This window comes from Monopterus albus, unplaced genomic scaffold (genome assembly GCF_001952655.1).
Source record: "Monopterus albus unplaced genomic scaffold, M_albus_1.0 scaffold9.1, whole genome shotgun sequence".
In the NCBI taxonomy this organism is placed as follows: Eukaryota; Metazoa; Chordata; class Actinopteri; order Synbranchiformes; family Synbranchidae; genus Monopterus; species Monopterus albus.
In genome coordinates, this window is record NW_018127889.1 from 273276 (window position 1) to 289217 (window position 15942).

Genomic DNA, 15942 nt, shown 5'->3' on the forward strand with positions numbered 1-15942 from the left:
CTATTCAATATGGAAATAAGATCATTAATAAAGAAATCATTAACAGGATAATTAATTAATGCAGGTGTTGTGACCTTTGTTACACACAGGCCTCAAAATTCAGTTTTGAAACAATAATATTGTGAAGATATTTATAAGTATGCACATCCTCCACAATCTGACATTTAATCCGAGTGACATTGCTGGTGTGCGCTTTCCCTCATTTCCCCCCGTCAACAAAAATCCTGACTGAATTTGCAGTATTCTGTCTGTACACTTACTCCACTGCTACCGTTTCTGATGCCATCTCTATATCCCTGAAGGGGAATTTTTATTTGAAATCCAGTCTGAACGCTTTGAAATAAACCACTGCGGTGCAAAATAAAATCATTACAGCCGCTCTCTGCAATGCTGCAAATTGTCTTTTTTTAGTGCTTACTTTGTAACATATCACTCAAAATGCCTAATAGCACATTGGATTTTAAACAAACTGCAAATGAAACACAAATTATTCATTTTCAGGGTAACAATTTATTTGAATTTGGCATGACTGGCAAGAAGAAAATACTATTTCTCTTCACATTATTGTGTAACATATCCAATTTTTAAACTGTAATCATACATTTACAAGACAAGTTTAGCCTACTGTATAATATGTTGTTGTGTTATAGCCATAAAAATAAAACTATCATATACTATGAGCTACACTTTCTGTTAACAACACACAGACAAACCTCTTAATCCTACAGTATATACAAATGTCCACACACACATGCTTAACACTTCACAAATATAAATCCATGTCACTGCATCTGATGTCCAAAATGTCCATGTGTTTTAATCACAAAGCAATGAGCTGATTTTTTTTTTTTAATTTTCTTTGGCTAAAGGACATGATTAGTGTTTTTTTATGTTTTCAGTCTAGTTCCCTGAAATAATTACACATGTAGCACTGCGTCCTCCGACCGTGGTCATTAGTCCACAAAGATGAAAACACATCTTTAATCAGCCAGGGTTAACTGTGAAGAGAGACAAAGAACATTATGTGAAAACCCGGGATGCTCACAACTGACTGGCAGGACTTTAAAGGCACACCCACACAAAATCTACACATATTAATAAACACAGAAGTCATCCACATGCCACAGCATGAGTAAAATGTGCATGAAGAACAGACTCGCATGCGCACATTCTTGGTCTATATGTTTACAAGAAGGAAAATATTAAATCAATGACTCGACTATTTGCTTATTTGCCACGTGTTTGCACAGAAGATAGATGCCACTTGCATGTCTGTACAGTTAACATAAGGCTACTGGCTGGCAGTCAGGTAGCACAGCTCAGCACAAAGACTGGAAATGGGGCCAAAGCTAACAAAATCCAACTGCCAGCATCTACAATGTGCACTAATTAATCACATAGCCTAACAATTTAATCCAAACATAAACTGAAGCATTTTGTACAGACAACAAGTTGTAGTTTTATAGTAAATTATGTTCCAGAGTATTTCCTGGCCAGGAGCAGTTATTTCCCCAATTTACTTAAAATTATTGTTAAACATGGTAGTTAGTGAGCTACAAAGACGCTGCCAGGAAGACACGGTTTCGTTTGGACGGAGCCAGGCTAGCTGTTGTTATGCTAAGCTAACTAGCTGCTACTTGTGGCTTCATCTTTACCAAACAGATGTGTTATCAATCTTCTCATTAACTCTCACCAATAGGGTAAACAAGGTTATCTCCCAAAGTGTTGCATTATTACCTTCATACTTTACTTTGCAAACATCCTGATCAAGATTATTCTCAAAGCGGTCTGTTTTTTGTGCAGTGAGCACAAAATGGCGCACTATTCCTGTAACAATAATGAAGTTTCTACACTGAGATCAGGATCTGCACTCAAATTGCAATTTTAAAAATCACACAAAAACACACTTCTGGCTACATCAAGGCCGCCTACAAACTGTAAACACACACGATTCATGCAGAGGTCCAGTTACCCTCTGTCCCCCCTTTTCCACTTCCTCAGAAGAATACATCATCATCATCATCATCATCATCATCATTAGCGACATCATCCAACGACCAACTCCAGTCTTTCAGGCCAAACTCAAGCAATCTGAAACAGTAAGTGCGAGTTTCACTGAGGGGTCAGAAGCCCTTACCACATCCACAAGGGGGCAGTATAGAGCTGTGAGTGGCTCATGAGTGTCTGAATGTTACAGGTTATGATGTGAGGGTTAATCGGCACAGCAGCACAGCATTAGAACTGGCGGGCAGGCACACCAGGCGCTGCTACTTACAGTCTCCCAGAAAGAGAGACGTTAGAAGTGTGGGGTCAGAGGTGAAGAGGTCAGGGGTCAGTGGAGGATGATGCGGAGCATGGGGCCAGTGCTGAGAGATAAGAGCCAGTAAGGTTGTGGCTGAGGGGGCAAACTTTGATGACTGTGTGTCTTAGCCAGTTACAGAAAAAAAAATAAGACATGTGACGCATACACCATTATATGCAAATGATTCAGGAAACCTCCTCAAAGCACGACATCCTGAGTAACAGGATTGTGAGTCATTAGCAGAAACAACATATTAGTACAGTAAGACTTGTTTTCATTGTGCCAGAGTTTTCCTAAACCATTTTTTGCTGAAACATTTTTTTTGAAAGATGTACAGATTTTTGGCCAGATTTTTTGTACACATCTGTAAAAGTTGAGTTTCCTGCTGCAAAAGAAGGCCAATGTCTTCAAGTTCATAGTAAATTAAGTTCTTTTTGTGAGACGGACAGATCAGAAAATGCTTCAGATGAAAGGAAAGAGTTTGATTTGAAAACACAAGCAAACTGTGATAAAATCAGAGTCCCTAAGTGAAATAATGGTTCTTAGAAAATCCTAACCCAAATTTTTCAATTTTTCAACCTGATTGTTGCTGATGGTTTCAAAACAAAACCAGATAAATTACTGTGTTGTTAATTTTTTAAAAACAAACTATCAAGGGAAAAGGCTGCAGAACACCAAATAGATGCCCCTCCTCCTTCTGCTAATGGTCCTGACATAATATAAGGATGTGGACACTAGTTTATGGACTTAATAAAAACTAAACTAAAAAAATTAAACCTTACACCTCAGCTGTGCAGCATACAGTAGAAACAGTCACTAAAGTCAAGTGAAAATCTAAAACAAACCGTAGTTAAAATATGGGTGAAAGTTTTATTCTTATTTATTTTCTGTGTTCCTGCATTCTCCCTGCCCTCACCTGGTCTTCCCCGATGACTGCTGCTGTCTGTTGGACTGCATCTTGATGGCTCCTCGATGGCCCGACATAAGAGGTGAACCCCTGGGCGACGGTCGTGGTGAGATTCGTGGAGACGAGAGCAGTGGGTCAGGAGAGGTGTTGGGTGCTGCAGAGGGAGGACTCGTTGGGTGTTTCCTTGGGATGCGTTTGAGGAGGAGACTGACCCAGTGCTGCTGCTCCCCCTGAGAGCTGGTCAATACAAGCAGGTCTTTGGCAGTGGACATATCATAGTTCACTGTCAATGAAAACCAATTAAAAACAGATCAAAAATACAGGAAAGATGAGAAAGATGAGCAAGGATACTTGCCTTTTAACAAGAGCAGTTAAAGGAATCCTATTTTTTAACACTGTAAATTGAATACATTTAGGTTTTTGACTGTTTGTCCAACAATAAGCTATTTGAAGATGTCACCTTGGGCTATAGAATGTTGTCACAGGCATTTAATAGAAAAGAATGACTGAAAAGCAGCCCTTACTGTCAGAAACCCAAAGCAAATGGCTGCTACTGAAACAAGCACAATGATGGTGGTGTTCATATTCTGTAATTTTTTATTTTACACTGACACGACGTGGACGCCCATATACATGCAGAGTATTCCAAATTAATGCTGGATAAACACCTGGTTCTAGGGTATGAATATAAATTTTTATTTGCATACTGACCCTTGCAGGGCACAATAACTTCCTCTTTTCTGTCCAGGTGGTCTTTGTGGCACTTGGTGTGGCAGCGGCGGCACTCGAGGGCCGGCGGGGGCTTGAAGACGTTCCACAAGGGCCGAGTGCAGGCCTCACAGCTGGAGGGGAAATGATAGAGAGTGGGGATGAACTCGTGGCCCTTGTGGCTGATGTAGGAGGGGCGATCACCATACGGCGTGGGCTCCACTACAACCTCTTGTTCGCGTTTGTTCTCGCCTTCATTGGCATACAGAATCTGGAGAAATAAAAGAATGGGAAAGCAATTTTATTGTTGACTTATTGAGGCAGATAGGTGAATTGAAAAAAGCAGAGCTGATTTATAATGAAACAGGAAGGGTCCTAGCTCATTACCTGGAATATCTTTGGAACCTCTTTGGGATCTGCACGGTACACATCAGTGTGAGTCACAGGACGGACATGAAACACTTTACTGTAGAAAGACAGATGGAGATGTTAAGACTAGAGACAACCCAGGAAAAGTGTAACTGCTTCTTGCGTATCTTTGTCATTTGACATAACAGTGGTATATACAGCCTGCTTTCAATGACTTACTCAATGTCCAGGGTCATGAAAGGGTTGGCCTGCTCTCTGTCCAATTCACTGTTGTAGAACAGGATCTTCTTACTGCTCACCACTACATACTGTAAAGGAAAGGGAACCAAAGGCCAAAATGGTTAGAGAGGGAAATAACACCAAGGGTCATTACTAAGAAAACAGATCTGTAGATATGACATATAAACAGTGGAATCATTACTTTTTTGTCCCAGCCAAACCGCTTTGTGTTCTTGCTAGGAAGTGAAATCCAACCCTCCAGCCTGGAGTCTAATTTGCAGAGGAAAAAAAAAAAGAAACAGGAAGATGTTAACACAAAGAGGAGAACAGCCTTTAATCATGTAAAGTACTTAAAAGAGCACCTTGATATTTTTAAGCTTCAGTGGCATTTCCATTAAGCACACACTCATCACTCAGAGAGGAAATGACTCCTCTCACCAAAACTAAGGGCAAAGGCCAAAGGGCGAGAGACTGCCCTTGTTTTCACCATTATTAACTCTAGCGGGCTCTTCAGTGGGGAATATAAGGAATCAGCTGAACAACATATAGGAGGTAAAGAAAGATAATGTAACATAGGAAGCTTTTTATTTTTAGTTTTAAAAAGAATTCCACGCACAAACCAACCACACCCTCCCCATGTTTTAGTGGAATAAATGTTAAAGCTGAGCAGTATCTAGCTGTGAGTACTTGCATCTGCAGTGAACACTAAAAAGGATTAAAGCACAGTAGAGGCAGAGTCAGTAAAACACAGCTGAGTTGCAGCTTTGCAGGACTGAACCAGGGCTGGGGCTATTTCTTTCCAAACAGTGAATTTAAGAAAGAGGATGAAAGTGAAAATATTTTGATGGATATGTTATAATTGCAGTTTTAATTTATATCCCCATCCCTGGTTTGAACCACCATGCAGGGTCACCTGCAGGTTCAGGCTCAGAGGGCTCTTCATAGCCAAGGGCCAGGGGACGGGGGCCCTGCTCCACCTGTCCGTCATAATCTTCTTCGTCCTCAGAGTTAAAGTCAGAGTCAAAGAGAGGATGAGCCGAGCGAAGGTTAGGCCGGGTGCCGATGCTGACAGATTTGTGTGTGCGCTGGTAGGTGAAGGACATTGATTCTGAGGTGTGCGAGTGAGTAATGCGCACTGCGCCAGACCCCAGAGAGGGAGGTTGAGGTGAATTAAGGGTGAAACAAGGAAGAAGAATAAAGAGGAAAAGGTAAATACATTTGGCCTGGAAGACAAAGAGACTCAGAAAACAAAGGAAACAGCCAAAACTCAGGAAGAGAACAGAAAGAGGAATGCAGGAAGTACATGCAGACGTGTATTTACTTGATCATTTGAACATACACGCTGCTGCCAAATCAGTGAGATGATGAGTGTGAGATTACCTGGATATCCTTCACCCGTGTCCAAGTCGTTGCCACTGCTGATGCTGGTGGAGTCCAGAGAATGAACGCTGAGGGAGGTGAGCTGGCACCGCAGCTGCTCGATGTCGCTGTCTTTACTGTCCAACGCCAGCTGAAGCTCCAGACGCACCTGGTTCTCCTCTGCTATCAGCTGAACAACACATATAAACTGCAGTTTAAGCTCTTTTCTACTGTTTGCAGTTACACTAAGCAACTTAATGTGTTTGAAAATTTAAGCCCGATTTCAACAAAGCGACAAGTTCCCTTGAGGGGATATTTGGATATGAGCTCAGGTAATGGGGGCCTGGTACAGAGCAGTGCATGGAGAGAAGCCGACTTGGATGTTAGATTTTCCAAAACCAAGCATTTACTTTGTTATTTAAATCTAAACCGCCCTGTTTGCGAGGTTTATGTAGTGTTTTGGATTCTGAGGTGTTTATGATTTCAAATGAAAGTAGTAATAATAATTAACAAAATAAATATTTTAATAAAGATGGGGAAATCCTGACATAGATGTGAACCCGGGTATGACAACAGTATTGGTTCTCTTCCCTATTGACAGTGAGAGTTCAGTAATTTAATTGAATTATCTTGCTACATAATCATAATTTTAATTAGTATTTAAAAAATCTGCTTTCTTCAGGATCTCAAAGAAACGCATATGTTTTTTGGTAAATGTATCTGCATATATTCACATTGTGCCATTTGTTAGGATGCTGACAGTGTGGGCGTACTAACCGCCTGCATCTCCGTCAGCTCTCTTTGGTATTTGATGATGGTGCTATTGAATTTCTCCTTCTCGGCTCTCAGCTCCAGCTGCAGCTTCCTGTTCTCCTTCTCCTTCCTGTGCACTTCAGTGTCGATGGTTCGGTGAGCTCCCCGCACAGACTCCCTCCTGTTCATCACTTCAGCCAGTTTGTTGACAGCCTGAAAGCAAAACAGCAAAATGCAGCTGTACAGACATCTATTTATGAAACCCGTGGAAACCTGCAGGAATATCAGTACAAAGATTTTTATATTTTAATATCAGTTTTTAGTGCTTTTGCCCAGAGTGATGTGATGTAACAGTCATCTGTATAAAATTGTTTAAAAAAAAAGCATTAAAACATTGAAAATATGAGGCTTTCCAGATCTGTGTAGGTGCACCGACACACACCTGAATTTTTAGTGTCCTTTCATTCTGCAGCTGCTTTTCATAGGACAGTTTGAGTGAATTCATTTGCTTCTCCTCCTCCTTGGCCATGTGAAACTCTGTGCAAATGGCAGAGATGAATGTCAAATCCAGGGCTTATGCACTCATGCACATTTTTCAGAACTAATTAATAACTTAAAGTGCAAGTCAGAAGATCAGTATTCTACCATGCTACAGACACTTGGTTCCCTGATGAAGACATTAATGGATATGTTTCATCACATTTTTTTTTTTTTACAGCCTTTTCCCCATAAATCATCTGGATATAAAAGGCAGCTTTTTAACACATTAAACAGGACTGAGGTAAAAGTCATTTCTGTTGTGCTCCTTAACTCTAAACACTCACTTTGCTGCATCTCTTTCAGCTGGTTGTTGAGCTCTTCTTTCTCATTGGCCAAGTTGGCTACATCCGCCGTCAGAGTGCGATTGGATTCCTCCAGCTGTGAGGGGTGACAGTGCAGATGTGAGCCCCACCCATCCAGTTGGTAGCAAGTAGAGATGCACCGATTGCAATGTTTAGTTTGTATTTGCTGTGTTTAACCGTGGGCTGGATACACTGTACATATACATGCATTGCACATATAGCCAGTAATTCCCTCACTGTGTACTATTTATCAGAGATTTGGTCATAGTTTCCCCTTTTCCAAGGTGTTTCTGCAGGTTGCTCTGTGTGCTGTTTGTACACCAAGTGCTTCTAGCACACCGGTGAACATGCACTTGGTACAGACACGAGCGCGAGTCTCGCTTGAGGTGCACACCAGATGGTATAGGCTGCACATGCTACGCTTTTGGTCTGTGCCACTACGTGCGCAATGCGAACTGCCATGCCTCTAAATCTGACTGGCACAGATTCGGATACCTTAGAGCAATCAGCCGGTCACCGGTCAAGACTGATCACACTGAAAACCGGCCATCTCTGATCTCCCCCAATCGATCGGTGCACCACTAGTAGCAAGCAAGCAAGAAAACTGTATTTATGTAACCCATTTCTAAATTTGCTTAGCAGAAAGCATGAAAGGAAGAAAAAAAAAAATCCTGCTGCCAATTTTAGGCTACAACACTGATAGCTGAAAGAACAAGCCCAGAGTGTCCCTATACTGGACTCCTGGCTCAAAGAAAAAAAGTCTTGACCTTGACTGTAATCTCACCGAGTTGATGGTGGCCTCCTTGTCGCCGAGCTCCTGTTTGTGTCTCGCCATCATGTCTTTGATCTCGAGCTCCTTCATGATCTTCTCCTTCTCCAGATCGGAGAACTGCTCCTCAGCGATGGAGCGAGCCAGCTGCTCAGAGTCTGCCTTTGTCAAACTAGCTTCCAGCTGAGCTGTCAGTGACCCCCTGTGGAGTGAAGGAGAGAAGGAATTACTATTACTTTGAATGACAAAAATCCCTGTTGCCACTCAGAAACAGACTGCCTACAGTGTGGGCATACATGAATGTTTAGATAAAATAATAAATCATTTACCAACGTAGAGATACACTTGATCACATTAACTACTTGCAGTGCTTTCTTTCTGTTGTCAAAGACTGAATCAAATCAGAAACATTCATTTACTAGTATACTGTAATTTCCATACTCTTCAGGTCACTTCAGTGTAATTTCTCATTTTAGCTTTTTTGACTGAAAATGGATCCAGCTGGTCGTCACAGTCCACAATACCTCTCCTCCTGATATTCTGCCAGCTGTTGCTGTGCCTCTTTGTAGAGCTTATTCCTCTCATTACACTCGTCCTTCAGCTCACGGATCTGCGTCTTGTAAAGTGTCTGTAAGGAAGGGCAGCAGGAGACAGTAAATACCTGTTAAGAGTTAAGACTAAATGGGGGAAAACACACACACAGGAAAATATCTTCTCTTCCCATTCAAACCAACTCTTATTAGAACTTTTGCTAGGTTTACAAATTATGTAAGCTTTCAAATGTTTGTCTGTCATCGCTACTTGTAGACAGACTGAAATAAATACATAAATAAATGAATGAATGAATAAATATTACTGTGAAATACTGCTCTGCCTCCAATTGGTCCTTCAGTTCTTTCAGCTGGCCGTCAGCCTCCTGTTTCTCCCTGGAACAGCATCAGAAATCTGTCATTGCTCTGAGCCAACTGAACACCATGGCCAAAGCACTTTCCTCAAATCAGATATGACGAATGAGGTTCTCCACAATATGTTACCCACAATTTTATACCATTAACAAATGCTACTGTTCTGTGTGTGTGTGTGGGTGCAGTGAACATAATGTGCATAATATTATTATATGTGCATGTATACGTGTTTGACCTGCGAAGCTCCTGGTTCTGTTTCTCCAGGACCTGCTTCATGTCCAGCAGGTGGTTGAGCTCCTGTTTGAGCTGTTTCTCTGAGGAGCGGAGCACTGACACTTGCTGATTCTGCACCTTGAGGTCACTCTGGCTCAGAGTCCGCTTTTGGATCTCCTGCTCCACACGCAAGGTAAGGTTTTTGACCTGCACAAACACACATGCAAACACATAACAGTGGTTAATCAAAATGGTAGCTACATAAAACATATGGGGAATAACTTAAGCTTCAGATCAGCTGCAACTATCAAACTTTTTAATCTATAAAATGTCTGAAAATAAGGCAATATTACTGTACCCACTGCAAAATGTCACCCTCCACCTGATTATTTTGTCCAAACAATCTAAATAGACTCAGGGGTATATTTACTAAACCTGTCACAAATTACTCTCAGGAGTGGAAAATATTGCAGCACAGCATTTTTTATAATTTAGCGACATATTTACCAAGACTAATGATGTAAATGAGTACAACTGCACAAGTCTACTGTGGACGTGTGGACTGGGAGGAAGTGTAGAAGAAAGTCTGAGTTTACAGAAACTGAACTTTAATATGATAGAAGAAATGAACAGACATTTCAGAACCTCAGTCACAGTCTCCTGCCAGTCAAACCTTCTTTTATTTCATTCAGTAAAACTTGCAAACATCTTTTTTCTTTTATAAAGAGATGGACACACCTCTTCGGAAAGTTTCTCCTTTTGCGCCTGCAGCTCATCCAGTTTGTGCTGCGCCTGCTTGTAATCGCAGTCCAACATGGAATGGTCCTTCTCTAGCTGCAGCAGCTTTCCCTCCAGCTGTAGCTTTAAGCTGCGCTCCTCCTGCAGTGTGCTCTCCATCTCTGGACCAAAGAAAGGGACAGGGAAAACCACCAAGAGGGTAAATCTACACCACAGACCTGCTTTATCTGAACTTACTGGGAGAACCACATAAATGGTCGAGTGTCAGAAGGACAACCAGAAAAAACGATGTTGAAAGCCAGTCTGTTATATTTTGGACACAAATCAGAATTTTCAAACACTGTTTTTTTCCAAGTTTTATTCTATCAATCAGCTGTTACCTTTTTTCAACAGCTGTTTCATTTTTGCTCTGTTTCATTCTGATCATTTGCTGCAATCATGGTTTTGTCCACCCACTCTCTCACCTTTTAAGGCCTCAGATTTGGCCTCCTCAATGGACTGGTAGATCTTCTTCTTATCAGCGAGCTTGGCCTTGGAGCCCTTGTGTTCGGCCTCCTCTTGCTCCAGACTCTGCTGGAGTGACTTCAGCTTGAATGTTAGGTTGATCTCTTGGTTGCTCTTTTCCTACAGAGTCAAAAGGGGATACTGGGTTTCTACAGCTGTGTCTTTAATAAGAAAGTTTTTTTCTTTTTACTTATTAACTTAATGTATGGGACCAGGCAAAGGAAAATGTACTATATATGCAAACTAGAAATGCCAAATGTAAATTCTGAGATAGCTCTAAATTCACACTGGAAATGAGAAATTCGAGATGACCACCAACCTTCTCGAGGTCACTGAGCTTCTCCTGTAGCCGCTTTTTTTCATTCTGGACTTCAGAAAGAGATGATTTCACCTCTTTCAACTCCTCTTCAAGCCCAGAAATACGTCCTGGGGTGGGGGAATGGGAATATGGAAGAGACAATAAGAACAATACAACTATATAAAGAAAAGGACCTGTGAGATTAATCACAGCGCTCACTGCCAGAACTAGAAAACATACGACATGACTTGCAGTGAATGCGAAAAAACTTAATGGAAATACACCTGAACTATTCAAGTCCAAAAACACAGGAGGCGAGACATTACATAATACTCCTGCACACATTTTTGCCTTAAATACATGAAAAACACTGCACTTAATGTTTAGTTTCCCTTTAAATCATTCCACCCACACAGAGATTCCTACAAGGAGGAAAAAAAAGCATCACAGCCAACAGGCAACAGGCTTGTTTCAACATGTCCCCTCTGACCTCAGTGATCGGCTTCTCTGCATGGACTGAGCACGTCGAATTTTCCAAACACTGTCACACAAGAGGTGCTGGCTCTGGTCGGACTTTGGCTTTTATATAGCTTCATTTGCAGCTTTTGAACAGATGTTTCCACCTATGATCAGAAATTTCCCAAGGCCTGGTCCAAATAACAATCTAATATCCCGTCCAGCCTCCAGCTCCATGTTGTGTAATGCCTTTTTCCTGCTACGGAGGAAATGTTTACTGCAACAAGTTTGAAGGAGCCTATGAAAATAGGTTTGATTACCTTAAGTTAGGACAGTAAATTAACTTTTGATTTACCCAGTATCATTTTAAGTGACCCATTAAAGTTTGACACATAAAAAACTCATAATCAATGGTTGGCTGGTTGCTAAAGTTGTGAAGGTTGTAGTAAAATGTATCAACCACATCTTAAGTGATTTTTATGGTTATTGTTAATTTCCAAACAGTGCAGACTATGTGTATTAATGACAGATTATGACTAACAGACTCACTGTTTAGGTGAGACAGTGGGATGTTTAGAATTTAGTTTAGACGCTAAGCATTTGTAACATTAGTGACAAGGGAGAAGAGTCAAAGTATAATTATAAAGCAAAAAAATAAACCAAACTGAGTATTACCCAACATACATCAGTGCTTCTTTAAGGTGCTGGTCATACCAGACCAAGTAAAGCTGTAGCAGTACAAACCTCTGAATTTGTGTTTATAAATTCAACGTTTCATTTGTAAGGTGAACAATAAGATATCACCTCTATCAAATGTTGCCAAGTTTTATTCTTCTTATTCAGTGAAGTTCAAAGTGTAAAGGTGTGACAGACAACCAGGCCTCACCCTGCAGGTCAGTAATAGTTTCTGTCTTGAGGGTGCAGTCTCTTCTCTCCTCCTCCAGCTCGGCCTGCAGCCCCATCAGCTGCGTCTCCAGCTCCATTTTGCTGTTTTCCAGCTGGCTGCACTTTTCCTGCATCTCCCTGAGGCTGACCTCCAGGCTCTGAGCATGCTTCTGCATCTCTGCTTGACTCTTCTTCAGCTTCTCTACCACTTCCTGCTCAGCCTGAAGTAGAGCATTGGCCTCCTCGAGCTACAGGTGAGAAACAAACAAGATGAAACTTTTTTCCTATAGAAAAACTGGGTCAACGCAGCAGCAAACTTAATGAGCTTTAATGAGGAAAAAGTAAAATAACAGCAGTCATAGTTACTTTGTTGAAAAAGGATTAATAGCATATTTGATTGACATTAAGTGCACTTAGGAAAAAACATGATGACAAATTAACAACAGAAGAAAGAGAGCTATGAAAAGATATGCACCTGTTTCTGCAGCTCGATGTTCTTCTCATTGGAGATCTGGGAACTCTGGTTCCTCTTCCTCAGATCTTCTAGCTGGTCCCTCAGGGTGTTCACTGATGAGTAAGCACAGAGTTAGTGTTGTATTTGATGGAACTCATTCAGTGGATGGTGTAAAAACCAATGATTCACCTAATGACAGCAAGCATATGCAGCACATGCATATAATATCTACTGTAATATAAACAATGGGATGCAGACCTCCCACACACCCTTGAGGTTTAGTCAGATATTTTAATAAGGTTAATAGTCAAACATATATTAGACCAGTTTTTGCAAGTGAAATATGAAAACGTGAACAACTGGAGAAAAACCCTTTCGAGCTTATGCAGGAATATCAGAGAAATATTTCAATTTTGTCCCAGATGCTTACATTCATTCTCCAGGCTACGTTTTCTGTCTGCCTCGATCTCCACCTTGCGCAAACTCTCAGCGCTCTGGTGCTGCAGCAGAGCTCGCTCTCTCTCCAGCTGCCTCAGCGAGGCCTCGACTCTCTGTCTGCTACTCATCTAATCAGAGATGAAATAACACGACATGTGAGTGAACTTAAAGCTACTTTTTCATATCAGAGACGTGGCTGAAATGCATCCTTCTATTCATGCTTACCTCATTATCCAATTCTTTAGCCAGCTTGTCTAAACGGTTGGTGGCATTTCTGAAGGGAAAGAACAATCTTAAGGCAGAATTCAACCTAGAAACCAATGATTTAAGAGGTACTTCTGTTGTGCGTATAGGGGTGTGTTCCCAGATACTGTGTTTTTCTTCATTTACATGCAAATTTATATAAAACTACTCAAAATTTCCATAAGCCCTATTTACATCTTAAACATGACTAACAGACTATTGCTGACGTAACCCAGACACAGACATCACATCACCAACCGACTGCTCTTTCACTTTGCTGATGGAACATGTGGAGAGGGACTGTTTCTCCTTTTTTTTTAACATCTACAGTACGATTATCCGAAACTTAGCAAAGGTAAGCTTCATAGGACAGGCTGTTACACACCGTCATGTAAAGCAATCCGATTTCCTGCCTTATCCAACAAATGGCACAAAATATGATGGCCTTTTTTGTTATTACTAATTATTCTAATGTCTCCTATTTAAAGTGGTAATTACTAATATAGCATACACATAAAACCTTTAAAATGTTAAATCATTATGTACAGTATGAATTTCATGACATTGTACTGTATGGAAAAACCCTTTAACCTTAAGTTTAGGTGATACTAAACTGGATGATGTGATATAGAAAAGATTCCGTAAAACCTGTCAGTTTGCACAGTAAACTAACATATTTGTAATGTTGGAACCAGCATCTGCATTAAAAAAATAAAACCACGGATGGTGCTCAGCTCTGTGTTCGTGTCTGTTATTTGTCCAGTCATACTTGCACTTCTGTTCCAGCTCATCTTTGGTCTGCATCTCATGGTTGAGCTGCTCCTCCAGCTGATTAAGCTTTTCCTGCAACTATTCAGATTACATGAGAGCATAAAAAGGCAATATTGTCTTATTGCTATTTCCAACTTTTATTTTGTGTCTTTTATCACTTATCTTTTATCATATTACACACACAGAAGCACCTACCTCTTTCTTACTGTCTGAGCAATTCCTCTTTTCCTCAGAGTTTTCTTTACAATCCTTTAAATTCTCCACAAAGCAGCTGTTATTTTCCGTCAGTAGCCTGAAAGAGAAAGGACAAAAGGAGAACCATGAACGTTTGCAACCGAGTTTGCCTGAGGTGATTTTCCAACTTCCAGCTCCACAGGTCCAAATTTCTACAAGCTGCTTTGATGCTGTTTGCCACAGCATCTGTTGCCAACTGTTAAACATGGACTTTTAATGGTGCGCAATCATGGGAATCATTACAAGACTCTGCCACTTGGTTGCATAGTGATCAAAGAATCTGAAACCATTTTACAATCATTTTAAGACCATTAGTTTCCTTTAGCACAAACTGGTCTTTAATGGGGTTTTTTTGTGTCTGCCCCATACATACTGCTGAAAAATTTAATATGGTTTCAAAAAACTAACAGTATATCCACAGATTTATGGCTAAAGATGCAGTGTATCTGAAATCCAAGAAGGCTGGTCTGAAGGTTTGCCCGCAGACGGACTATATTAGCTGCCCAGCTTTCATGTCTTGGCAGAAAAGTTAGGCTTCTTGGTCCACCACATACAGTATATGTATATATAAACGTATTTTCTTTCTTTGACTGTTTTCTGTGACAAAAGCTGCTTCAACACTTAATATATGAACCTTCAATTTAAATAATATGTGCCTAAAAAGTAAAAACACCACTGGAGGTTAAACCTTTCTGATTAAAGCATGATAAGAGGGTAAGTCTAACACAGAGGTGCCATTTGTTTCTATTTTTCTGGCCAAGTGAAACCAGGGTTAAGAAACTAGACTTCACCATAAGCAAAGAGGGCAGTTAAAGGGGTTGTCAGAACAAGGCAGCAGTGTGGGGCTCAAACAGGCATACAGTGTCTGACTGGCTTAAGGCTGTATTAAAGGTATGGGTATGAAGCTGCCTTTTTCTGCCTCTTGAATTTGAAGTGGAACGCTGTCCTTAGAGCCAGTCTCCTGAGTCTAGAGGCCTGTGCAAAATAATCCCATACAATAGAGCAACATTTTGTTTTGAGTGAAAATCTACATGCAATCCCAATGACACTAACTGAAGCACATTAAGTTCAGTTTTTTAAAAAAGGTCAGCAACCACAAATTTATATAATACATTAAAGTAAAATACTCAAATAAAATATCAGAATAAAACACTTACTGGTCGTCCTTGAAGTAAGTGAAGCCGACAAATGGCAGCTGGTTGCCCACAAAGGCTTTGGGTGGAGGAAAGGTCTCAGCCTTTCCTTTATCATCCTCTATATCATCAAAGTTACTGGTGTCTATGTCACTGTTCAGCTCTGGCACAACTGGGGCTACAGCTGTAAGACAGAGTCATGACTCAGAAGGGCTAGAGGAGGAGGTAAAAACCAGGAGGGGCTGAGCAAAAAGAAAGACAAGGATTCACATAAACTGCGACTACTGATGCTTACAAGCTGGTGTAACAGGCATTTACCTCAACATCCACTTAATAGAGAATACCTGATTCTGAGTTAACTCTTTGCCAACTTTGGCAGTGCTTGTAATGGGAGTGAGCTTTCTACAGGCTGGTGTGAGGCCGACACCACTCCTCCTCCCCC

The 15942-nt window shown here is 40.9% G+C and overlaps 1 protein-coding gene across 2 annotated transcripts in view; it reads right to left on the reverse strand.

The window, feature by feature from the left end:
• Positions 1 to 494: 494 nt before the first annotated feature.
• The window catches only part of LOC109953729 (rho-associated protein kinase 2-like), a 27983-nt gene continuing 12535 nt past the window's right edge, over positions 495 to 15942 (reverse strand). For both annotated transcript variants that reach the window (XM_020589197.1, XM_020589203.1), the window contains exons 9-32: positions 15525 to 15684; positions 14329 to 14425; positions 14132 to 14211; positions 13345 to 13393; positions 13112 to 13247; positions 12703 to 12794; positions 12229 to 12475; positions 10908 to 11014; positions 10549 to 10708; positions 10085 to 10245; positions 9369 to 9553; positions 9085 to 9154; positions 8753 to 8856; positions 8244 to 8430; positions 7442 to 7535; positions 7060 to 7154; positions 6642 to 6830; positions 5886 to 6054; positions 4708 to 4775; positions 4506 to 4594; positions 4305 to 4383; positions 3921 to 4188; positions 3219 to 3492; positions 495 to 998 (exon numbers count right to left, since the gene is read on the reverse strand). In XM_020589197.1, coding sequence (XP_020444853.1) covers positions 995 to 998; positions 3219 to 3492; positions 3921 to 4188; positions 4305 to 4383; positions 4506 to 4594; positions 4708 to 4775; positions 5886 to 6054; positions 6642 to 6830; positions 7060 to 7154; positions 7442 to 7535; positions 8244 to 8430; positions 8753 to 8856; positions 9085 to 9154; positions 9369 to 9553; positions 10085 to 10245; positions 10549 to 10708; positions 10908 to 11014; positions 12229 to 12475; positions 12703 to 12794; positions 13112 to 13247; positions 13345 to 13393; positions 14132 to 14211; positions 14329 to 14425; positions 15525 to 15684 — 3164 coding nt within the window. In that variant the 3' untranslated portion in view covers positions 495 to 994. The remainder of the gene's footprint in view (positions 999 to 3218; positions 3493 to 3920; positions 4189 to 4304; positions 4384 to 4505; positions 4595 to 4707; positions 4776 to 5885; positions 6055 to 6641; positions 6831 to 7059; positions 7155 to 7441; positions 7536 to 8243; positions 8431 to 8752; positions 8857 to 9084; positions 9155 to 9368; positions 9554 to 10084; positions 10246 to 10548; positions 10709 to 10907; positions 11015 to 12228; positions 12476 to 12702; positions 12795 to 13111; positions 13248 to 13344; positions 13394 to 14131; positions 14212 to 14328; positions 14426 to 15524; positions 15685 to 15942) is intronic.